Raw genomic sequence first — 25,892 nt, 5'->3', positions numbered from 1 at the left:
CCCGTATGACCATTAACAGATCGTCTACTCTCTGTCACAGAAAATATCAGCAACCGATGACTCCTCATCATTGCCTTCTAGACCGATCTCCTTCAACATCACCACGGAGAACCGAACCGTCACCAAATGCACAAACACCGACACTTAGTTCACTGTTACTTCATCTAGACTCCCCGGAGCCCGACCAAAAACATCACAACAGTCCCTGAGCACAAGATTGTCTCCGGACATAAACCTCATATCAACTCATACAATCCGTCCAACTTGTTGCCGGACTACAGACGGATTACCCACGTGCACGCATTTTCATAATTTAGCCCTCACGTCACAGGCCCCAATGTACTTCACTTACCCCGACAAGCCAACCGAAATAAGGAAAGAAAAACCTTGTCCTTACCTCAACCGCTTCTCGGGGCAGCGTTCACGACGAGAAGTCAATTTGAGCCAAAAAAAACACGTCTGGGCGCCATTTGTAGGAGAAATTGTAGGTTCGATAATCTTTTAAGTCTTCTTTCGTGATTGAATTAAGTACATCGGGAACCAGCCATGAGGGGGAGCCTTTTATTTCGTCATCCCAAAAGAACTCAGAGAACTCCAAAAATAACAATGCTTTTATAGCTTCAGCCCAAAAGGCGGCCCTAGTCCTCAGTAATCAACCCGGACATGTTGTTCGTACCCTTATTAGGACATGTTGTTGCCTCAGTTTGCTCAGAGAGTCCTTGAAGAAAGGCCTTGTAGGTCTCATGCCCATTTTGGTAAACTCGACTATCTTGTCAAGGATCTTCTCGAATGATGTCAACATTCCCTCACTACTGTAAGCAACGTAAGCAGGTTTTTCTACATTTCTAATGTATGCAACTCTATTCTACAAATGCGAGTCTATTTTCCACAACATTATTAGCACATTTGGTATTGGAGCAATCCAAAAGTAATTGAAAGTAATCAAGTTAAAGTAACCCTACCCAACTCTGTTAGTGTTAAAGAAAGGTATTTAAGTTGATCGGTGCACACATTGATCAACCTATACGTCAGTGGTCCCTAAACTACAGCCAGGCCCCACATTTGGTCGAGCCCCCTAACAATATTAGAAAGCATTTTGATACACTTTGTTTTTTTACCTACAAGAAAAGTATGGATGAGTGATTTTGATTGTGATGGTAATATATATATATATATATATATATATATATATATATATATATACACACACTGATAATGCTGACATATGAAAAGACATTCGGTTTCATTTAATTGATCTATGGCTTAGTCTCGTCCTCAAACGCAATGAGCCAATCAGTGCGCATAGCCAACTCACTACACTTGGACATTCTCTGGTCCCACGTCAGTTTTCATTATATTGAGTTTTTTTTTTTCTTGCATTTTAAAAGTTAAAATAATCAAACGGTGTGCATAGGGCACATGCAAATCTTATACGAAGTACAGTGCATCCGGAAAGTATTCACAGCGCTTCACTTTTTCCACATTTTGTTATGTTACAGCCTCATTCCAAATTGTATTCATTTAATCTCTTATCTCAAAATTCTACGCAAAATACTCAATTATGACAATGTGAAAACTTTTTTTTTTTACTTTTTTTGAATTTATTAATAATAGAAAACTAAGAAATCACATTTACATAAGTATTCACAGCCTTTGCCATGAAGCTCAAAATTAAGCTCAGGTGCATCTTTTTTCTTTTTTCCATCCTTGAGATCTTTCTACAGCTTAATTGGAGTCCACCTCCAATAAATTCAGTTGACTGGACATGATTTGGAAAGGCACACACCTGTCTATATAAGGTACCACAGTTGAGTGTGCATGTCAGAGCACAAACACCAAACATGAAGTCAAAAGAACTGTCTGTAGACCTGCGAGACAGGATTGTCTTGAGGCACAAATTTGGGGAAGGATACAGAAAAATTCCTGCTGCTTTGAAGGTCCCAATGAGCACAGTGGCCTCCATTATTCGTAAATGGAAGACATTTGGAACCACCAGGACTCTTCCTAGAACTAGCCGGCTTTCTAAACTGAGCGATCGGGGAAGAAGGGCCTTACTCAGGGAGGTGACCAAGAACCCGATGGTCATTCTGTCAGAGCTCCAGCGTTCCTCTGTGGAGAGAGGAGAGCCTTCGAGAAGGACAACCATCTCTGCAGCAACCCACCAATCAGGCCTGTATGGTAGAGTGGCCAAACGAAAGCCACTCCTTAGTAAAAGGAACATGGAAGCCCGTCTGGAATTTGCCAAAAAGCACCTGAATGACTCTCAGACCATGAGAAACAAAATTCTCTGGTCTGATGAGACAAAGATTGAACTCTTTGGTGTGAATGCCAGGCGCCATGTTTGGAGGAAACCAGGCACCACTCATCACCAGGCCAATACCATCATGCTGTGGGGATGTTTTTCAGCAGCAGGAACTGGCAGACTAGTCAGGATAGAAGGAAAAATGAATGCAGCAATATATAGAGATATCCTGGGTGAAAACCTGCTCCAGAGCGCTCTTGACCTCAGGCTGGGGCGAAGGTTCATTTTTCAGCAGGACAACGACCCAAAGCACACAGCCAAGATTTCAAAAAATTGGATTCATAACCACTCCTTGAATGTCCTGGAGTGGCCCAAACAGAGTCCAGACTTGAATCCGATCGAACATCTCTGGAGAGATCTGTAAATGGCTGTGCACAAACGTATCCCATCCAACCTGATTGAGCTTGAGACTTATTGCAAAGAAGAATGGGCAAAACTGCCTAAATATAGGTGTGCTAAACTTGTGGGATCATATTCAAAAATACTTGAGGCTGTATTTGCTGCCAAAGGTGGATCAACAAAGTATTAAGCAAAGGCTGTGAATACTTATATAAATGTGATTACTTAGTTTTCTATTTTTAATAAATTCAGAAAAAGTAAAAAAAAAAAAACTTTTTCACATTGTCATAATGGAGTATTTTGTGTAGAATTTTGAGATAAGAGATTAAATTAATACAATTTGGAATGACGCTGTAACATAACAAAATGTGGAAAAGTGAAGCGCTGTGAATACTTTCCGGATGCACTGTATCCTGAAAGGCTTGGCGATGAGGTGTATTTTTTACCCTCTCTCAATCACATCTACATTGAGACAAGTTGGATAAAATCATGCAGTCAACCACAGCACCAACTCAACGTGGATAACATTAATAAGGATGTCTACATCTGTTCTAATATTGTCAATGTAGTATTCTAGGCAACACAAGGTCACTTCGCTGGAGAGAAATATAAGGTTATTTATAACGTTTGCATCGCTAACTTTAGGCTGACGTAAACGCTAGGCTGTGTTGTCCATCACGTCACTTTGTTTAATGGCAGTTCAGAGTCCTGTTAATTAGTTAATTAGTTTTTTACTTTGGTAATCATACACAATTGTTAGCTGTTGTCCAAACGGCTCTAGTCACAGGAGCGTTAACTTTTGGAGCTTAGCTTCGCTTCAGCCGCAACTGGTCCTTATTCTGGAACAGTAACTCGGTTCCCTATGGATTTAATCCCATTGATGTGTTAGATCAATTAAATCAAACTTGTTAGTGCATATAAAGAGATATTTGTTAAATCTTAGTATACCATTAAACCCTGCTTTAGCAGAAATAAATATAGATCGGCTAACACAGAGATTTAAGATTAATAAAATCTAGTACCAATATCAAACCCTATTTTACAATCACATTTCTTACGGTGCAGTGCATGAACAATGGTGATTCTCTATCTTCTTGTTTTAAATGGTGATGAAAACAAGATGCGGTTTATCACGTTTAAATTGTAACCTGTTGTCTACATTTTAGCCTGAAGCTGAAGCTTTTCATCGACCTTCTCAACAGTGAAATCATAAATGTAACCCTCCAATGTATAGTTCAGGCCCTTTGATGACTCTTAAATGATATTTGATCTTTCTGGGCCCAAAAAGCATCGATTGCCTCCACCAAAATGTCTCCTACTATGACACTTGCCATAGCGCTCTTCACAGAATGTTTCTCTGAGGGAGTAAAGGAGGCGGGGCATACTCACAGGTCAATTAATTTCATTGTGCATTTCACATGGTTTAATTACAATAAACATGTTACAATGCTTAGAATTGACCTGAAAAATAGAAACAAATCTATTGTCATTGTAACATGTAAAACACGCATCAAAATTAATATTAGTCTCTGGTACCTTGACTAAAAATTGTGTGTAAGGAAGAATAGGAGGAAGGCCTAATAAGGGTGCAAGTCTGGGTGGTTAATTGTAGGTCTATATTGTTAATTGAACGGACTGATTATGGTCCAACTTCCAAGAACATGTCGCAGCCCATTGTCATCAAGAGCCCATCCAGGGTCCTGGTGAAGACATGGTTGTTCTCGGATCCTTTCAAGCCTCCTGGAGGACTGACAGCCCCTGGAAAGTCAAAGTCAAATGCTCTATTCAAATTAACCTAGATGTTGTTTTTTATGTGGTGACTCTTTTCTGTTTCTGTCCGTGAAGAAGAATGCAGAACCTGTTTGGAATTTAGTGTACGGTTCTGAGTGAGATGTGAGCGTGTTCGGCAGGCCGCTGATGAGATTGGGCTGTTCTGGTGATTTACTGAGGGTCTCCTCAAGGTTTCTTGGGCACTCAAGCCAGGTTGTAACGCTGCAGAAGGGGAAATTGTATCAATCAATAAGAAGGAAGCACAGCTGAAAGAAAAGCACAGCAAAAGCCAAAACAGAAGCGGCACTGAAATCTATTCGCTCATTTGTTGGAATATTTTGAAATCTGAAGATGTCACCTTAGAACTGAGGTGGGCAACCTGGTTCCAGATGTCTGCTAGTTTTTGGATGTTTCTCTTTCTCTACTCAGGTGATACAAATGATCACTTTGTCAGCAAGCTGGCAGTAGCTTATTAACGATCCCGGTGATTGGAATTACCTGAGTTGAAGAAAAAAAACCTCCAAAAACATGCAGGACATGCGGCCCTTTAGAACAGGTGACAGATGTTCTGAAATTCCGTCCTATCAGTGGAGACATCCTACCAATGTCCAGTGCTCACAGAGTTATGTTCCAGGATATGAGCAAGTTTTCGTCCTACCTATCATATGTGTCATGATTACTGATGCGGGGCACCTGAGTCTACTTTGTTGACGCCAGCACCCGTGGACGCTGATTGGCTGCTTCCTCTTTTTTAAACCCCGCCTTCCTGAAAAAACTCGTCGGATCGTTTTGTCAACCTACGCTACACGCTAGGCAAACTTTTGTGACTCCTGACTCTATCCTGCCCCGTTTCCTTCCTGATACCTGTTGCCGGCCTCTTTTCTGGACCTGTTTATGTTTTTGCTCCTCCGCCCCGGCCATCGACGTGTTTGTTCTCGCTGTCAACAACTACCTTCGCTCAACACGGAAGTGCCACTTCCCCGTTCCTGCTATATGCCACCCGTGACCGACGATCATCGGATCGATGATGCAAGTCCTGTTCTCCTTCTTAATAAAAACTGCAATAAAAACGCAATTGGGTCCCGTATCCGTTTCTGGTCTGCAACAATATGTGCCTATGAAAGTAATGATACATTCAGTTGAGTACATACAATTTTTGTTTTTATTTAGTCTTATTTGACTCTGACTGCTGCAATATTCGGTTTTCTGACGTAACCTTTATGTGGTAACTTCTGAGCATGGTGTTTGTTGACTTCAATAATCACACAATGTATGTATGGATGCCAGCTCTTGTTTTATAACCTCAGTAAAAATCAATGTTTGCAATAATTCAGAAATATTGGTTTTACTTGATTAGAAAGAAAACAAAATTGCTGTCGGATCAGGTTACGGTAGGAGGTCTCAACAGAGTAGCAAGTTTTGGCACAACACCAGGTTTCCCACCTCTGCCTTAGAATTTTGAAAGAGGCTGTCAAGATGTCTCTATAGTAGAGTTAGTGTCGTTGACAGTACCTAGTTTGATATCCCAACAAGAGAAAGGCAGAGAGAAACCCCACCGTGCGATCCGACATGCTGCTGACTTTCTTAGCTGCCGGAAAAAGTGAAAGAAAACAACTCATCACAGGGCATTTCTAAAATCATCATGTTAAAAGTTGTGAGCTCTGCTTGTAAACTTAAGTGAGACTCTTGAAGACTCACACAAAATACATAAACAAGCACACATGTACTCATCAATAGGCGACTATCATTTTGCACTGTTGAAGAGAGCACTTTCTTGTTATTTCCGTACTGGTCGCTGATGGTGTCCTCTTCTACCGTTTTCACCTAATCTCATTCCCAAAATGACTCTTACTTTTTCTTAACTCCTTTTTTTTTCGTTTAAAGAAGTTCGTGGCGCGTCCAGATAACGCATGACCGGAAGTCCATTTGAGTACTTTCGAGCTCCGGGAACACTGGTTCCCTGGGACCTGGACTGGTGGTGGTGGAGAAGTGAAACTGAAAATGCCGAAATGGGGTTCAATGATTTGCTCACAAATAAGTATTTGTGAAAAAAAAACAAAAAGATGGGGAACTTGAGGAAAAAAAAAACCTAAACAAAAACAAAAAACTAAGATTTTCTGGTCACAACGTTTTGTTATCCATGTAAATATTTTCCATTTGAAAAATAACACACAAATTCCCTATAGTGTCATTAATATGACACAGAGCTAAACCATCAAAAAAGGACTGTGACCTCAGTGGACGTGTGACTGTAGATTTAATTCTTTCTCCAAATGGTGAAAACTGCAAAGTACATGAGAACGCATTGAGTCCATGTGCCAATTAGTTGACATGAAAAACATAACCTTGACATCTGTCAAAAATGCTAACAAGACATAGTTGTTTATACATTATATAAACACTTTTAGAAACTTACGGCATTGTTAATACTTCAAAATGGATGGAGACAGATTAGAACGTGTTCTTGTCTTGACAGCCTGTGTGTAACTACTGAAGACACTTAGATCAAAGAGCAGGAAGCGGCAAGGAAAACCTGGATGTAGTATTACCTGAAAGTAGAATTATTTCACTATGTTTTTCAACTTAAAAACAGTCAAGTCAAGTGGTTTTTATCTGTATTTGTTCAACAAAAATAGTTGTCATAAGGACAACGCATGCTCAGCCTGGCCTCGTAGGCCACTGTAACTAAACATTGCCAAAGTTTCCGATGGTAGACGTATAATTTCAGTGATTGGCCGCATATTTTTTTTTGACTGCCTTGTTGACTTGCCTTAACTTGAATTTTTCCTCACCAAGAAATGTCCTACTGACCCTAGCCATTGGCTAGCTCTTGCAAGGACTTGCTTGACTTTCAGCAAAACAACGTCACCAACAAAAAGATTATTTTTAGGAAGAGTCAATTTTTGTCTTTTTTGAAGCAGCAGAGAGTTTAGTATTCTGATCGTTTGCTCCCAGGAGAATGGCATGTAAGATGGGTTGAATTCACTTTGCGACATTGGTAGTTTCTGCATGTCTTTTACATGCTTGACTTTGCGAAGTGAATGAGGAATGTTACTGGTATAATTAAAAACTTGAATGCTGTGTACTTGGAGATGAGTAGCACTGGTTTTGATTTCCATTGTGAGCTTTCTATCTTTCTTTGATACCACTAACTCAAGCATTTTGCTTTCTTTCTTTGTTTCTGTGACTGGATGACAAGTAAAGATAGGTGCAGTGAGCCAAGATGTCTTTGATAGTTGAGTTGGTTTGGGTGAGCGAGATGTTTGATCCATTAGGTTTTTTTCGGCGCGCACATAGTGTGGCTGTTGCGGCTTTGAAGACTGGCTGCCATTTACAAGTATTCCTGTCTTGTCTGAGCCGACTGTTTCCTTGTGGTCATTAACTGGATTGTACACGGTTGTGCAAGTTGTTTCTACTGGTTCGTTTGGACTTTCTCACTCCCTGCCATCCTCTTTAGCAGCTTTAGAGTCCTTAGTGACATGAGTGTCTGATGAGGAGCGCGTGAAACATATTCTTTTTTCGTCAAAGAAGAATTCTTTTTTATCCTTTGAAGTCTCTTGGGTCCTTGAAGTGATCAAAGGTGTATGATTATCATCATTTGAAATAAAGCTTTCTGGCTAATGCTTCGGATCTGAAACTAGTGGTCCATTCCACACCACTAATGTTTCACCTTAGTGACCATGGCTGTCTATAGTGAGGCGAAGCACTGGGGGGTCTTGAGGTTCAGAAAGTCTATAAGCATAATATTTTCTCTGAGCATATGTCCTAAACATTTTATCTGTTCATTGGCATTAAGCAGGGGTTTCAAACATGCAGAACCAGGGCCGGATCAGCCTGCCAAGGGTTTGTATCCTGCCCGCGAGACAGCACTGAGAGAAGCGCAAGAGTAAAAATGAACTGCAGTTTGAAATATTTCCAGTTGATGTCTCCAAAGCCAGGTTCCACTCACAAATTAACCCTAGCTATATAATTTCTCCAGCTCTCTTTCTCTTTCACTATTTTTCTCTTTCTCTTATTCAAACTTTCTTTCTCACTTTCTCTTTTTTCTCTATTCATCTCCTCTTTTCTATCTTTCTCTCTTTATCTTTATATTTGTCTCTCTCTCTTTGAATTTCTTTTTCTCTGTCTTCCTTGTTTTTTCTTCTTTTCTCTTCTCTTCTCTTCTCTTCTCTTCTCTTCTCTTCTCTTCTCTTCTCTTCTCTTCTCTTCTCTTCTCTTCTCTTCTCTTACCTCTCCTTTGATCTCACGCTCTCATTTTCTTCTCTTTTTATCCCTCTTTATCTAGCTGTTTTTCCCTCTCTTTTTCTTATCTTCTTTCCTCTCTCTCTTTTGATCTTGCTCTCTCTCTTTTCTCTCTCAATAGCTTCTTTTTTTTCTCTTTTTATATTGTCTCTCATTTTTTCCTCATTACTTCTTTCTGTCTATCTGTTTTTCTCTCCTTCTCACTTCCTCCCTCTCTGCCTCTCTATCTCTATATTTCTCTTTCTCTCTCTAATCTATTGGTCCGGCCTGGCGATAGTGCTTTTTCTACTATGCGGCCCCTGAGTTCAAATGAGTTTGACACCCCTGGTAAAAACGCTTAATTTCGCACAGTCTAATTAAAGCTAATTGTTGTAAAATCTTTAGTCCCGACACCTTTTTTCTGTATATCTCCAAATAAATTGGTCCTGATGGCTGCCATGCGAGGATCCCCGAGTTCCATGATTCATTGAACACATTCCGTAGTTTGAAATGGATTCTCATTTCATAGCTGTCAACCAATTCCTCCTGTTAATAATGATTGCGATTACCCTTATTATGCGATAATAATCCTCAAAAACACATCGTGGTACCTTTTTATTCACAGCAAGACATACTTTGTAGAATAAACACAAAGTTACTTTGTGTAAACAGGTTGATTTTATTTACCAAATAAACAAAACAAACAATCATTTCAGCATCTTTCCTAGTTCATTCCCAATTTGCTGTACATTTAGTGTCCTTATTATACGTGGCAGAATTCTATTTATTTACCCTGGTCATATCCATCGAGAGGGGTGACTGACATTTACTTTTGCTCAGTAGATCCTTTTCAACATTTGATCCTTATCCATCCTCTCCATGTGTCCAAACCAACTGAGTACTCTTCTCCACACGCTTTCTCAGTTCCACTACTACTGTAGTTCTGTCTCTCACAATTTCATTTCTCAATCAATCCAATCTTGTCACTCCTAACATACTCCTCAACCACTTCATCTCAAAAACATTTAATTTCCTTCTCAAATCTGTGTTCAGGCTCTAAGTCTCTGCACCATACAACACTGTCCCACTCTCATACAGTCCTCTCCTAACATTCATACTCATACTCTTGTTGCTCATCACTCTCCTCAAAGCACCCACAATAAATCGTGCTTCCATAATTCACTCTGTGCAATACCTTGCACTCCATTCCACCAACTGCAGCCACATCTCAACCCAAGTGCCTAAAGCTTTCAACTTCTTCCAGCACCTGTCCATGCAACCTTATTTCCAACACCATGCCCACTCCATCACGTGAAAACTTAATCACCTTAACTTAGTCCGAACACACACTCTTCCAAACTCCATTAACAAACTTCTCAATGTGTCATCAGTATCAGCCACAAGCGCTGTGTCATCTGCAAACAACAACTGACTTACCTGCCACACCGTTCCACTGTTATCCATCATCTCTACACCTCTGCCACATATTCTTGTATTCACCTCTTTCGCCACACCATTCATGCACACATTAAACAGCCATGGCGACATCACACACCCACTGTCTAGCAGAATAAAGTATTTAAACAAGACATTCCCAGTACACAAGTTTTTATACAGCGTTCACAATTTGAAATGATCAAAAAAATAAAGGGAAAACATATGAATTGACAGGTATATCCTTTCGATTACCTTCATTGATATAATCTAGAGCAGGGGTTGGCAACGTGCTGCTCGGAGGCAGTAGCCAGCAGGCAGTTTCTGAAAAAAGCTCACTTGTGGTGGGTCAATTAGATGTTCTAGTAAATTTGTTTTCTAATTGACATGATGTTTTAGTGATTGACTCAGTTTTAAGGTGATTGACTCAGTTTTAAGGTTTCTTCATTTTCCACATATTGAGGTTTTTGAGTTTTTCCTTGCCCTCATGTAGGTTTTAGATCAGGGGATAACAATAGTCTGGAGTTTGCAATATGTGGTCTTTGCAGCCCTTTGAGACTCGCATGACTTGACTTGACTCACCATGGTAATCACATAAATTGTTATTTTAGAAATGCACATCAAAATACTCTTTTTTTGCCAAAATAAATAAAACAAAACAGTCTCGGCTCTCGTGGACTAAACATTAAAGGGAAGGAGGGAGATGAATGGATACCATAGTTGTCTATATTTTTCATATTCAGTGTGTATGTCAATTCAAATCAAGTCAAGTCATGTTTATTTGTATAGCCTGTAATCACAAAGAGTCTCAAAGGGCTGCACAGACCACCGACTATTACAGACTACAGACTAGTATTACACCAAGCCCGTATCTAAAACCTACATGATGGCAAGGAAAAACTTAAAAACCTCAGCATTAGGAAAATTAAGAAACCTTGATAAGGGACTGCACAAGGGGTAATCCCCTTTCCCGGATGACCAGGGCTGCAATATGTAAATTTCATTTTAAATATATGTTTCTAAAGTGTATACATGTTTATAATTATTATCCATATTTTGTATTTTTCATGATGTGTTGTATCCATTTGGTTACACTCCTACAATCAGTTGAAATTCACCCAAAACGCAGTCAGCTGTCACGACCTGTAAACTGAGGCTCATGTCTCTCTATATCTCCTATCTCTCTCGACCTAACGTTGTTTGTTTATTTTTTTAATTTGTTCTTTATTTTGATTTCGTGGCAGTAAGAAAGACATCATTATGTAAATGTGATTCCTTTGGAACATAGTTTAAACTTTCCTCATTATATTTTCATTATGTATAAAAGAATAAGCTACTTCAGTTTGACTTTCATGTTTCCATTGTAAAAACAAAAAAACACTACATAACAAAATGAAAACGTGGTCATTTCTCCCAATATAAAGGCTAAAATGTAATCGATTATATATTGAAAAAGGTTACCATAGATCGCATTAATGGGTGTCCTTGAACTGTTTTTCAGGAACGCCGTTGATTCAAATAAGAAGTTGTTTGCCATCTATGACACAAGCAGGTAAGGAGACCCAAACAACACCCACTAGCCTTCTCTCCAACCACTGCCGGCTGTCATAGGGAACTCACATTTCCATGATTAAAGGGACAGTGTGTATCGTTTAGCACATTACAGTAGTAAAAGAAATAATTCATTAAAAAAAAATATATATACATACACTGATTTAAACAATAAGAAAAAATACATGAACTATCATATAAACACGATTTTTTTTTAAATACGCGCAGGTCAAGGAATTAGCATTGACCCTCACCTAAAGGAATCTGAGTTATTTATTGCTCATTTTGCTGCTACAGGTACCCAAAGACTTCAAGAAGGCTGGGCAAAAAAAAAAAAAAGACAAGTAGAATTGGAAGTTTTGGTCTCCAGAGTTTGTATTGTGCTTTTCAGTACTCATGTTTGGTTGCACTACACTATGCAGTGACATCTAACGGTTAAATAATACACACTGTACCTATAAGGCGTGGCATAGACTGAGGCGGATTGTGAAACAACTACACGTTCCAAAGCATCACAAGCCCTGGTCAATGAGGTTAAAAAGACACTGTGTTTCATTTAGCGCCTCCTATTGGTGAAAAAAGTTCACTCATTTAAAACAAAAATGATTAAAAGAAAAAGAAGTACATCAACTATGATACAGGCGTGCATTTTGAAAATACCTGTGGATCGAGAATCCTGCATTTATTTGACATAGCATGAGCCTCACCAATATGGTTGTCCGCCATCTTACTGCTACAGCTACCAGAAACACCCAAAAAACGGCTTGGTAGGAAAAATTAGAATAACATTGGGTTTGGGTCACTTTGAGTCTCTGATTTTGGATTATTCCTTGTGTTTTTTTTCTCGGTTGCAGGAAACAATACAGCGCCACCTAGTGGTCAAATATCACTCGGTGTCCCTTTAAACGTTTTTAGGCAGACCCTAGCCCCCAAGACCAGATTTTGCTGAAATCCTACATTTTTTTAGAGGAAATGAAGGGGTCGGGTATTGCTTATGGTGTTTTAAAAGAATGTCAGAAGTGTCAGAAAATATCAGGGGTGGGGTGGCTAAGGGATGATTTCAAAATTTACCATACCTGCCAACTTATATATTTTCCCTGTATCTTATGTTTTTTGTGTACACCGTGTACAATTTTTGTAGCGTCCAAGTGTTGCTTGTCACTCATTGAAACGAGACGATTGAGCGTCATTTCAGGGTGGGCAATACTTGGAATTTATGTATTGATCCAATTAAATACAAGACAGTATCAATCGATACCAATCCAATGTTATTTGCTTAGAAATGTTCCGATTGTCTTGTCTTAGTGATTATGATAAACACAGCACAAATATTTTATCATGTAAAACCAACAGCAATTAACTAAAAATACCAATAGAGCAATGTCAATATGACAACTCTAATACCTTCCATTGAATATTAACAGTCTGAAAAATAAAATTATTCTACGAAACAACAGAACAAAAGTCAAGCGAGCTAAACCAAAAATATAACAATGTTACAAAAAATACAAATACTGCATTAAGTCAACAAGACAATTGAAATACCTTCTATTGCACAATTTTAAAGTCAGTACCGAAAATATAGTGTAAACACAATTGGATCAAATTTAAAAGTTCTAATGTATTTATAATATTATCCCAATAACATCATTATTCTAGAGGTGCATAAAACGGGAAGACTGTAACGACATCAGTATCAATCGAATATACTTTCTCAATATCAATAATATTGATATTAGAAAATGAGCTGCAGTTTTAAATATGTCCACAATATTATCCCAATAACATCATTATTCTAGAGGTGGATAAAACGGGAAGACTGTATCGATCCCAAGACACTAGTATCAATCGAATCTGCCCTCTCAATATCGATAATATTGATATTTGAAAATGAGCTGCAGTTTTAAATACAGAATGTCCACTGGCTGTCACCAAAGCAAAGTGCCACTCACAAAATGGTAAACGGTCTGCATTTATAAAGCGCTTTTAAAGTCAATGAAGACCTCCCAAAGCACTTTACAATGTGCTTCACACTTATCCATTCACACACACACACACACACATACACACACACACCAATAGGGAGTCAGCCATGCAAGGCTCCTACCTGCTTATTGGGGGCATTAGGGATTATGTTCTTTATCTTTCTCTTTCTTTCTCTCCTCTATTTTTTCTTTTCTCTTTGTCACTTTCTCTTACTCCTCTTCTCTTTCTTTCTCTCCTCCATCTTATTATCTCTCTGTCTTTCTCCATCCCTCCTTCTCTTTCTTTCTCTCTCTCCAGTTATTTTTTTTCTCTCTCCCCCCTCTTTTCCCTCTCTCTCTCTCTCTCTCTCTCTCTCCCTGCTAACCTTTCTCTCTCTCTCTCTCTCTCTCTCTCTCTCTCTCTCTCTCTCTCTCTCTCTCTCTCTCTCTCTCTCTCTCTCTCTCTCTCTCTCTCTCTCTCTCTCTCTCTCTCTCTCTCTCTCTCTTCTATTACTGTATTACGGCAATCCCCATGAGTTTTCTTCTACCATGTGGCCCCCGAGCAAACATGAAATTGACACCGCTGGTTTACATCATATATTTTAAAGTGAATATTTGAAAAATACCAAACGGCAAAGAAAAATAACTTTCATTAGGAAACGGGCAACGCAACAAAAAAATGGGACGCACCTCTTGGCGCCACCTTTGGACATTTCTTGCAGTCGTCTCGGTCGCTCATTCGAACGAGACGATCCGAGTGCCTTCTATACGCCAGCATCGGCGCTAACGGCTGCCTCGTCCATCCTCCTCATCAATATGCGCTCCTGAACGCACCGCACTCCCGCGCAGTCAGACGTGAGAAAAGCAGCGCTGGAGGATGTCGGCCAACATTTTACATCAGAGCTCTTAACTCAAAGCGCCCCATATTTGCACCGCCGCTCCCCTTTCTCCACCTGACTTTTCTTGTGGATAATCAATGGATTTGAAAAGCTGTTGATCGAGGAGACTCTGGTTTTTCTATCGCCGCCGTTGCCTTCGCTGTCTATGCGCTAGCAAAACATGTTGACTTTGCGCAAGGCACGCCAATTGCGCGTCTTGTCCGCACTGGTGGTGGGCTCCATAGTGTGTTGCGTCAAAAGGTGAGCTCGGCTGCGGTGTCGTTAAGTCAAGGTTATCCGCCAGGTTGCTACAATGCACGGCGAGCAATTATTGATACATTTTTTCCCCGTTTCAGCGTCAACGAGCCAGGCAACATGTCATTCGTGAAGGAGACGGTGGATAAACTCCTGGAAGGTTACGACATTCGACTGAGGCCAGACTTCGGAGGTAACCACAATTAAGCAAAGTGACGTTTGGAGGTTTAGGCCTACATGCATAATAACAAGCTATTTAACCTCTTCCAGGAGCTCCGGTAGCGGTTGGAATGAGCATAGATGTGGCCAGCATAGATATGGTGTCTGAAGTCAACATGGTAAGTGGATTCAAATAATAAACGCAGCCCGTTTTATGTTGTCATAAAACGATGCTTCTCTCGTTGTCTCATATTGGCGCTCGTGTATAATTACAAATGTAGACAATAGTGGCGACGGGTTCCAGTGTGTAAATCAAGCTTTGCCTTTTAGACAATTTAACGTTTGACGTGTAGCAGATTGGATAGCTTTCTTGGCACAGGAAAATTGAATATGTGCATGTGCAGTAGATCACTGCCCCCCACTTTAAAGGATCCGGGATAATGGGTTCAAACTTATGTCCTGTCGGCGTATTCTGGCGATAATTTAATTACTGTATGGTAAGAAATTGTTTTTCAAGCACAGGAATTTTAATGTAAATGTTGTTGGGGCATATTCTGATTTATATGAGCTGTACGAATTGTGTAAATTGATTACTCTCTGCCGCCATCTCCTGACTTGTGTCATCATTGCAGCCTCAGTCAGCTCATTCATGATGCTCTTGCAAGTACAGACGCCTCCCGACTTATGTCCATTCGACTTACAGATTCCGGCAGATACAATCATTTTTTTTCGGGAAAAATATCCGAAAATTGCTGTAAGTCAGATTTTGTATTGTGTGCACCTTTTTCTGAGTAGAGGACATTACCGTAGTGCTTCCTCCCGCCGCGTGGCGCTGTGAGAGGTCACCCAGCATCCACACCGAAGAAGAAATCCGGCCTCTACTTCCTGGTTCGTGTAATCGTGTGCTGTATCGCTAGCGCGCTAAGAACTTTGACGTTTTTATTGTTTAATACCTCGTGCATCCATTCAATATAGTTGGTGTAAAGTGTAAGGAAGAGGCGAGCCCTTTCTTTTGAAGCGAAAGTGGAATAAGAAAGCTTGATGCGGTTGAGAAAATGGTGGAAACGCTTTTTTTCGGCCACTTTTTACCACGGAGGAGGACCTCTTGAAGAGCAAGTCCCAAAATTAAGTAAAACCTCACTTTGTCTATCTTCATAGAGCATATTATTTTATTAAATGTTTGTTTTTTAGTACTAAACAGTACAGGTTACTTATACAAACCTTAAACATACAAAATATAGCACTGACAACTTTACAAACGATTGTCTGGAACCTAACTCGTTCGTAGGTCGGGCAACGTCTGTACGCACTTGAATAAACTCTTTTTTCATTTTCCTTGGGGTTTCGATTGGCGTTTAAACAGACCTTTTCTTACCTTCACATTATTTTTGCTCTACTAAGAAATATAAACAAAAAAACTGCAGGCACAAGCATGGCATCATTCTCTAGCACTCACCCAGCCCGCTTTCCTCTAACCCAGGGATCGGGAACCCTTTTGACCCAAATAGCCAGAAAAGTGAAATATTTCAAATTTTCTTTTTGAGAGAGCCACACATTTCAACAGAACTGACAAACCTGGTTTTTATACAAAATTCTTCAGCACATTTTATATTACTGTGTTTGATGTTTTGATAAAATCTATGAAATGATAATTATGCCAGAGCTTTTGTCCCATATCAATATAAATATAGTATGTAAAAGATGTCTCTCTTCTGCAATGACTTAAGACTGTTGAGGCTAATTTTGACAGTCATTTTTGTCTTAAATAGTAGTTCGAAACAAGGTACTAGCGAAGTTGTACTGTAAAAATGTCACGAAATACTGAAAATGAGAAGGATACCGACGTATTTAGAGGGAAGTGAGTGCTAACGCTATGTGTGCATACATCCACCCATCTCTACCTCTCACCCAATCAAATTGCTCTGGGTCCTTTGCAGGTGTTTATAGGTATGGGTGTTTACATTTTGATATGTGGTTTTACACCGTAAAATTTCTCAACAGTGAGCATATTGTTTCAAACAGTGTGCCGGGGCACACTAGTGTGCCGTGAGACCTTGTCTAGTGTGCCGCTGGAATTTGCCCAATTTTAACTTTCTAAAAAAAATCAGGCCATTTTTCAGTATTTTTGCTATTTTCAGACAAGAAACTGTAATTTTCATCCATATTAGTAGGTGGCAGTAGATTTTTATATACTTTTTATATACTAATTACCTGTTTATGATGTAGCACAGTACATTTGATAACTTAATTTGTTTAACAAAGCGGTTTAAGATTGTGCTATAAAAAAAAAACAGAAAGCACAAAATTCTTTTTTACTTTAAGTATTATTTTCTTCTTTTTATGTATTAATTAGCTACCTATGAGGTAGTACGGTGAAATATTTGACATAACTTTTCTTTTCATACATTTTCAACGGACGTTGTGACTTGGACTTTTTTATAAATGAAAGTACCTTGGTTCAAAAAGGGTTGAAAAACACTGGTTTAATGAGCTTCCATATAAAGGATTCCTTAGTGATGTACAGCCAAAACGGGGTATGTTGGTGCAACACCGTGATTCTAAACTGTAGTTGAGACTGTGGCCTATATATACTGCCCTCATTTTGAGATGACTTTTCCCTTTTCACATTCACATGTCAGGGAAATAGCAAGTGTCTAATTTTTTCTCTGAGCCAGTACTTATGAAAAGAGCCATATTTGGCTTGTGAGCCATAGGTTCCCGACCCTTGTTATAACCTAATGTGTTCCGCCGAACAACTCTAAAAAGAAAACAAAAGTTTATAGACGCAGCAGAAAATGAAGCATAAAGAATATCTGAACTCATTTGGGCATTGTAACTTTATACTTAAAAGAGAATAATAAACTTTCAACATCTTAAGGGAACCTCAAACGGCGCACGCCACCATTTATAACGACAAATATAAAACACGGTTTAATTCACAGGATTTTTGTGAATGTAACCAGACCATATTTGCTGGGAATTGTGTCATGAGTAGTACTTCCCAGCAGTTTTGGGTGAGCCATCCCGTTTTTATAGTTTCCCGGTATCTTGTTTCAGACTGATCATGATGTTTCTGTGATGATTATAATTACTAAAAACAAACATACGACCTCTTAAAACATTTGTTTAAAGATTCATAGATTTAAAAATTTGTTATCACTAACCTGTTTTCCACAAAAAAAGTTCAGATTTCAAGTCAAGTCATGTTTATTTATATAGCCCTTTATCACAAGGAGTCTCAAAGGGCTACACAGACCACAAACTACAGGCTATTATTACACTATCCCCTGATTAAATACCTACATGAGAGCAAGGGAAAAAAACATGCAACTGTTAATGAATATATTTTTATTTCCCTGAACAAAAAATATCTAAAAATTTAAAAAAGTATTGAAAATTCATAAGAAAAGCAATCAATCAATCAATCAGTAACTGATCTGTAGTCAGCTAGATCTGGAGTCGATGGTACAGTGTAATTCCCTCCCAAAGCACGAAGAAGTGGTATTCTGTAACGGGTTTAATCTTTGGCAAAACCGTTTTCAAAACGTGAAAATTAAACACACATTACACTGTTTTAAAATCGCCAGTCATAAAACTAACATGTAACTCAAAAAAACGAACAGAATGAAAAGACAAATTATTTACCTTGTTGACTGCGTGCACAGTGAAAAAAGTTGAAGAGCCTCGATTCTGTGACCGAAACCACATCAGTATGGTCCAGGGGTCAGCAACCTTTTTGGTGCGACGTGCCACTTTCAAATGTCCTTGTAAATCAGTGTACCAGACCAAGATTAATGACTCGCACAACATTTTTTTAATATCCAACAGAGCTGTCATTTTACATCAGTCCAAATATACAACATGGATAGACATTTTACTCTTACGACTCAGTGTTTTTCAACCCTTTTTGAACCACGGTACACTTTTATTTATAAAATAGTTCCGTGGCACACCGTCCGTCGAAAATGTTTGAAAATTAAGTTATGTCAAATATTCACTGTACTACCTCATAAGCAGATAATTGGGATATAAAAAGAAGAAAATAATACTTGATATAAAAAAGAATGATCTGCTTTATGTTTTTCTTTTTTACAGTAGAATCTTAAACCGCTTTGTAAAACAAATTATGGTATTAAATGTACTGTGCGACCTCAAGAGCAGATAATTAGTACATAAAAAAGTATTAAAAAATCTACTGCCACCTACTGATATGGATGACTATTACAGTTCCTCGTCTGAAGAGTGCAAAAATACTGAATACATTTTTGAAAAGATACAATTCCAGCGGCACACTGGTATAACTGACCTATTTATCTTCCACTATTCTTGTTCATCAATTAACTAAAATATTAATGTGAACAACATGTGGAAAGGCCTGTACCCATTCTGACTTCAACTTTTTACCACAAGAATGAACTAGAATCAACCATTCTTCATCAACTATAAACTACAATCAAAAAACAAGTAATATGGTCAGCTACTTTACCATTCATCAATGATATCTTGTTGCAGAAAATATCAAAACTTGAAATAACAGCAACAATGCAGAAGGTACGCGCGCGCACATGCTTCTTTAAAATATTCCCCATCAGTAAATGGTTTTCCGTGCACTTTCATGTTATTCAGTGCCTCCTATCATACAGATGTGCACTTTTTAAAATATTTGTAGGTCGAGAAATCTTTATCAATTTTACATCACCTAAGAAGATGACATAAATGTATGCCATTTTGCGACAACAGGTACCCCAAAAACCTGAAACAGTTACACGACAGAATACTGCAACATTTTTCGGTCCAATCATTCCCACTGTCCCTGTAACCTTCTTATTAAGGCGGAGGCCTCAAACTATTATCATCCTGAGCCCCTGATCACTAGTTAGAGACCCAAGCTTTAAGGTGTGGACACAGAATAGTGACGGGTTTATGATGCCTGTTGACACACACTTCAGTATTACAGCTTGGGGACATTCCTATTTTTCCAAGGTGGGGCCTTGATTTACAGTTTTAAAATAGCAAAGTAGTGCCACATTGGGCATTTAAATGAACCTTTGTAATCCGATGGAGCAGGACCCGACAGTACTTTGTCGGTGCTGCTTGTTAACCTCGAGAGCCAGCGTTAACAACGTACAGCAGCATCCTCTCAGGAGGCTTCACCTGACAGCTATTAGACAATTGCGAGCGTCTGCACTAATGAGGCAATGCAATGCTGTTTGGCTGTGACTATTTTTGCCCTTTTTTCTTTCTGCCCTATTTTTTATTCCTTTAAAAATATATTTTCCTTCTTTTTATCTTTCTATCAGAAAGGCTGGGTACAAAAATTAAAAGAAAAATGGTGCCTTTTTCGCACTTTCAGTGTCCCTAGTTCTCAGTCTTCTTTGGTCTCATTTTTACTTCACTACATGACAGCGACATCTAGCGGAAAGATATAAAACACCGTCCCTTTAAGAACAGAAGAATGTTTTTTATCGGCGCCGTTTTTGTGGAAAGTCCAATTTGGCCCAACCTCAACCGGATCCTAGTTTCAGCGGCCCCCAAATTAATTGAATTTAAGACCCCTGGTTCACAGGGTTGGAAAATGTTTACTTGACTTTATATTGTTATTTATGACCTAAAAAATGAACAGAAGCTTATGCATGGATTTATGTTTCTACTGACCAAGCACTAATTAGTTTTATTTATTTATTTTTTGCATTTTTATTTAATATTCGTACGTAACCGCAGTATGTTCAATCAAAGATGTATATTTAATTATACCCATTTTTCTCGTTTTAATATCATTTTTCACATCATTGAATTACCTTTACGAACTTCAAAAAACATAAATAGTTATCAGATTATTCGATTAATCGTTTTAATTGTCAGTGATTAGTCGACCATTAAAATAGTCAATAGTTGCATCCATATTTGATTCAGGTCCAGCTTTAACGTGTCCGCAGGGAACATTACAAGGGCCATTGCATGTGTACAGTTGGTGGAAGCAGCAAACGATGGAATCACTAATGCGGATTAAAGGAATGTAGCTTTGTTCTGTTCTGGACCGCAGAGGGACAAACGTGTGGCTAGCCACTGATCAATACTAATGACTAGATGATTACTTCACAAGGTGATTGCCTGCTTGGACCTTTCAACCAGTCACTCCGATGCAACCTCTTTATCCAGTGAGATTACATTTATGTGCCACTAACTTGTTTTGATGAATCACTTTTCTTGGGATTTATGAGCAGATCAGACTCAGTCGATACATCACTAGATCTCCCTGGGGTCCAAAGACAACATAAGCCTGTTATGGCTTCAGATTTATGAAAGTTTGGTCAAGTACCATCTTGACTACTGATCAGCAAAGAAAGCCTCACAAATGTATTGCCTGCTTATGGTAGTGGTTGAAAACCACAGTGTCTAAAAAATAAAATAAAATAAGCTAAATTATGTGCCATGATAGACAATTTTATCACATTGCCCTTTAGGTTATCCTGATACAAAATTACCTGCTCAGCATATTTGTTTTCCTGCACTGTTTATCCTCAGAAGGGTCGCGGGGGAGCTGGATCCCATTCCAGCTATCTTCGGCCAGTGGGCAGGGGACACCCTGATCTGGTTGACAGCCAGGGGCAGGGCACACAGAGGCAGACAAGTCACTCGCTCATTAACACCTAAAGGCAATTTAGACCGGCCAATTAACCTGACATGCATGTTTTTGGAATGTGGTAGGAAACTAGAGAAACCCACACAGGCAGGGGGTGAACATGCAAACTGCGCGCAGGAAGACTGGTAGCTGGATTTGAACCCATTACCTCAGACCTGTGTCTCAGCAGATATTGTAGGGAAATATTGGCACCATATTTTGTTTTAAGATTTATTTAAGCTTTTCAACGGATCAGTGGCAGACCCAAGTGAAGGTAAACTGGATAGAGGGTGCAAAGATAAACTCAAATGAAGTCTGGTTTCAATGATCAAAAGCAGGGTACAAAGTAACGAACAGTATTAATGATTTGTTTAAAATTCAGTAAACACTCAAAATAAGAAGATTAAATATTAATGGATTTGGAACTTGCTAGGACAGGCTTAGCACCCCAAAATATTGAAAGAGCCATATTGGACTAAAAGGAAAATAAATATTGTTTGGAGCAACAAAGAATTAAAAGGTTTCTATAAGCATTATACTGAATGCAGCACATGCTGTGTGCACAGTTTCTATATTAGCTATATTAGCCTGCATTGTGCTTTTAATGGAACTTCTGTGTTGAAATTAAGAGTGCAGCGTTACATTGTGTTTTAACTCCGCTCGTCTCTCATAGGAAAAACGGAATGGTAGGAATACAAGCCAAGGGGCTGATTTTTCTCTTGTCTCATCTTTACCTAGTAACGACAAGAGATAAAATGTAACATTTATTCTACACATTTTACAGCATTGAAAAAAGTTAGTTTGTGTTCTGTTTTCTCCTGCAAAAGAAAAATAAATTTCCCTCCTCAATTCTTTTTCAATTTGTAAACATTTTTGGAATAGTGCCAGGGAGCCACTCAGCAGCGCTCGAGAGCCGTATCTTGCTCCTGAGCCGCGGGTTGCTGACCCTGGTGCTGGGAGAACAGGGAGAAAAGTGGAACCTCGATAAGATATTCTGACCTGCTCTGAAGGCCTTCCCCTAAACCCCAGCATTTGATTACATTTCCTAGGTTAAGATAGCAGAGCCGCCCTGAAGGGTGTGGAAATCAAATAACAGCAACATGATTGGCCGATAGTGACAACGATGCAAAAAGTCTAGATACTCAAAACAATGAACAACAGGGCACAATACTAGTAAAAACAATGAACTGGCATCCTATGGAATCTCATTTGCAGTTGTCCAATATTAAAAACACTATAAACTTATGAACTCTGCACACTTGTTTGTATGTTGTTGACATAACGTGAATATTAAAGGGCACAATCTTAGTAAAGGACACCATGACATCAATAAAGGGTCAAGGGCTGGAGAGCAAAGTATTGGTGTGTAGATCGTATGTAATGACCATGCCGTATCATCATCATACATAATTGACCGTGAAAATATTGTCAGAAATTAAGCAGCCGGTGGTCCAGAAAAGGATGATGACCCTTGCTTTACCATGCAATTATACAAATCGGTTTGAGAGCATTTGATTTGTAAAACCAATGGGATGACACAGTCAGATGCTGAAAAGCTAGGTAGATAGTTGCTGTGGACATGCGCGATTTTATTATCCAAAACAGAACAATTGAGTCATGAGCATGTGAACGCCATGAATAGAGTAAAGCTTGCTTGTCACCAAATCGGAGTATAAGTAGCTCCGAAGTATACGCTGCACCAACAAAAAATGCAAAGTTTGAGAATCAAAATAGCCAAAGCGCACAATTTCCTCTGATTCTTTGCCCAGCCTTACACAAAGTTTTTTGTTTTGGTAAGGTAAACGTATCTGCAAAATAGCGGACAATCATTTCATCTCCCTTTAAATGAGACTCATGTCATGTAAAATCAATGTTTCTTGACCTGTAGTATTTTATAACATGAACATTTGAATGACATTTTGTGTATTTGTTACTTATTATCATAATTACTCTTGTTTTTTTTTAATGAAACAAGTGGCGCTAAATATTACACAACATCCCTTTAAAAGGTGTTTTCCTGATCATCTTTTATTTCCGATCTCGTTTTCAGGAACTCGCTATTTTCTGATACTGTTAATTAAACAGTATGTACAAATAGTTAAAAGATATTTCTGACTACCTTTGCCATTTGCAAACATTGCTTTTTTTTAATGATTACATTTCAAAAAGCGTGAATGAGTATCAATTTTATAATGTTTTTATATGGGTGTTTTTCTTTTTTCAAATCTAGTTATCCCTTGTTTTTGGGGGGTTTTGCGTTCCCAAAACGTCCTGCGGTAGTAAATATCTGCTAAGTAGAAACATGTATTTATTTTTTTAGATATCAGTAAAATATAATATAAAGGAATTTAACAAAATAACAACTATAGATCTACAAATAAAAACACAGAAAATAGAATTGTAGTTGAATTAATGTTTATTGTCATTATAAAAAAGTACTATGAAATTTGAGGTCTTCTCCTTCGGGGTAAGAGAGTGATGTAGAGAGTGGCCGGCTAGCTGCATTCCAGCATCAACCTGCAGCACCGCTATCGCTTTCTATCCTGACTCTGCCTCAGTCTCCTTGTGAAACCACTAACAATCCACGGAGCACCTGTTGGTGATCAGAATTTCTTTTCACTGTTTTGACTTTCCTCAGCTAAGAGTCAGATTTATTGATGAACTACTTTTCAATGTAACACACTGCTAAAAAACTAGCCTTCACTGCGGTATGCAGTTTGTTTTGGATGGAGCCCGTCCAGCTGTTTGACTGACAGCATATACCAGTCTAGCACAGTTGCGCACACAGTAATATATATATATATATATATATATATATATATATATATATATATATATATATATATATATATATATATATATATATATATATATATTATCAAAGTAAGGCAGCTTTGGATACAGTTATTTTAAATCTTATTGAGTGGACCTGTTGAAGAGCATGACTAGTGAATATATATTCTGCAGACATTTCCCTTATTTGCAATTCTGTCCTGCGTTGATTAAATGAACCGCGGATCGAATCAAGTCTGGCAGCAAATCAAGAAGTCAGCCAGTAAGCAAGTAGGGGAGAAATAGAGGAGACGAAATGGGAATCTGTGAAATGTAAATTGTATTGAGAGTGAAAACAAGACAGCGAATGCATCTGGCACAGCAGGGACGCTGGTGTGTATTTCTCATTGCCCCCTCAACCCTTACGAGGGCACCGACGCCTCATTCAGCAGATGCGAAAAGGGCCGGTATGAGACTAATTACCTCCCAAAATCTGTTTAGACTGCACTGTAGCCACATAAGGGACAAGATCAGAGACAGACAAAAATTATTACAGAAACTTGCTGAGGCTAGATTATTGCTGTACACAAATGAAAATACCCTGAAAATAATTTCTCACCGTTTTGCGTTTTTCTTATACATACTCATGTAAATGTGTACCTATGAACGTGTTAGTGAACTTGCATAATCAAGGATTTGCATCATGTTAAAACTAGTGCTGTGTTTAGAAGTGTGTTGATGACATTGAAGCCACAAATGCCAACTTGGACCTACTAAGGCCCAAAATTAAAAAATGCAGGAATTTTTGGAGAGCTGGTGAAGTGGCAATGACCAGTGTTTGGTGCGTTACCGAAATAAAAAAGACGTATTACTTACAGTTAATCATTACATCATTTAAAAAGCTATTTATTTATGCGCAAGATTACTAACACCAAAAACTTGTGTAATACTCTGAAAGTAACTAACTAACTAACTGACCATATCTACTTGCATAGACGCCGACCCCCTAGACCAGGGGTGGGCAACCTAGTCCTCAAAGGGCCGCATGTCCTGCATGTTTTTGGAGTTTCTCTGCTCAATTACAGGTGAGTCCAATCACCTTGGTCATTATCAAGCTCCCACACAGCTTGCTAACAAGCTTTGAACTTGCATCACCCGAGTTGGGGAAGGAAAACCTCCAAAACATGCAGGACATGCGATTCTTGAGGACCAGGTGGCCAACCCCTGCCCTAGACCTGCTTCAAAATAGCCACATATTAAAATAAATACAAGAAAACGTGTACTCCAATCTGTGGAAGCAGTGAACACTTTTCACATTTCTTGGCCTGTGCATTCTTGAAAGCTTGCAAACAGACACTATACATATCCATTTACTTTCTGGGCTTTAAACCAGTAGAAAATCTCTTCAATTCTGGGTATTGGTAAACATCAATACTCCCACCCGGGCTTGTAGCTGGTGGATCGAGGTTGTATGTGACAACGTAAGTGATGCATGATCTTCATAGAAGAAAATAGCTTAACTACTGCTTTAGAATACTCGTTACTGAGAAACGTGATTTTTAAATTTCAATACTGTTAATAAATACACGATTTTGAAGATCCTTAGTTACTACACTTAGTTAATT

General features: G+C 38.8%; 2 protein-coding genes across 6 annotated transcripts in view; one reads left to right on the top strand and one right to left on the bottom strand.

Moving 5' to 3' along the window:
- LOC148369361 (gamma-aminobutyric acid receptor subunit beta-3-like) overlaps window positions 1-25,892 on the top strand; it is a 102,821-nt gene that overhangs the window by 33,176 nt on the left and 43,753 nt on the right. For 2 of the 4 annotated variants that reach the window (XM_088331333.1, XM_088331332.1), the window contains exons 2-4: window positions 11,568-11,618; window positions 14,816-14,907; window positions 14,985-15,052. In XM_088331333.1, coding sequence (XP_088187459.1) covers window positions 11,568-11,618; window positions 14,816-14,907; window positions 14,985-15,052 — 211 coding nt within the window. Of the gene's footprint in view, window positions 1-11,567; window positions 11,619-14,155; window positions 14,721-14,815; window positions 14,908-14,984; window positions 15,053-25,892 lie in introns of those variants that run through there. The other 2 variants (XM_088331335.1, XM_088331334.1) reach the window with 2 other exon arrangements.
- LOC148369362 (uncharacterized) lies at window positions 4,173-14,419 on the bottom strand. 2 transcript variants are annotated; one of them, XM_088331337.1, is made up of 4 exons: window positions 14,272-14,419; window positions 5,924-5,999; window positions 4,500-4,633; window positions 4,173-4,399 (listed from the first exon to the last, which is right to left on the bottom strand). In XM_088331337.1, exons 1-4 carry the CDS (start codon window positions 14,357-14,359, stop codon window positions 4,281-4,283), a joined length of 417 nt encoding a protein of 138 aa, XP_088187463.1. In that variant the 5' UTR covers window positions 14,360-14,419; the 3' UTR covers window positions 4,173-4,280. The 2 variants fall into 2 exon arrangements, 1 of the variants encoding a protein (XP_088187463.1); XR_015850004.1 differs by lacking the exons at window positions 5,924-5,999; window positions 14,272-14,419 and adding an exon at window positions 4,770-4,850.

This window comes from Urocampus carinirostris, chromosome 3 (genome assembly GCF_059441175.1).
Source record: "Urocampus carinirostris isolate Australia breed hairy pipefish chromosome 3, RoL_Ucar_1.0, whole genome shotgun sequence".
Lineage (NCBI taxonomy): Eukaryota > Metazoa > Chordata > Actinopteri > Syngnathiformes > Syngnathidae > Urocampus > Urocampus carinirostris.
This window is presented reverse-complemented; position numbering and strand designations above follow the sequence as displayed.

What these genes read in the sequence shown, in the direction of transcription:
- LOC148369362 (XM_088331337.1), bottom strand. Translation starts at nt 14,359, where the DNA reads ATGCTGGCGTATAGAAGGCACTCGGATCGTCTCGTTCGAATGAGCGAC. An exon ending in TTGTTGGGATATCAAACTAG is followed by an intron (nt 4,634 to 5,923) that starts GTACTGTCAACG and finishes CCCCTTCTGCAG; the next exon opens with CGTTACAACCTGGCTTGAGT. An exon ending in GTACACTAAATTCCAAACAG is followed by an intron (nt 4,400 to 4,499) that starts GTTCTGCATTCT and finishes TTGACTTTCCAG; the next exon opens with GGGCTGTCAGTCCTCCAGGA.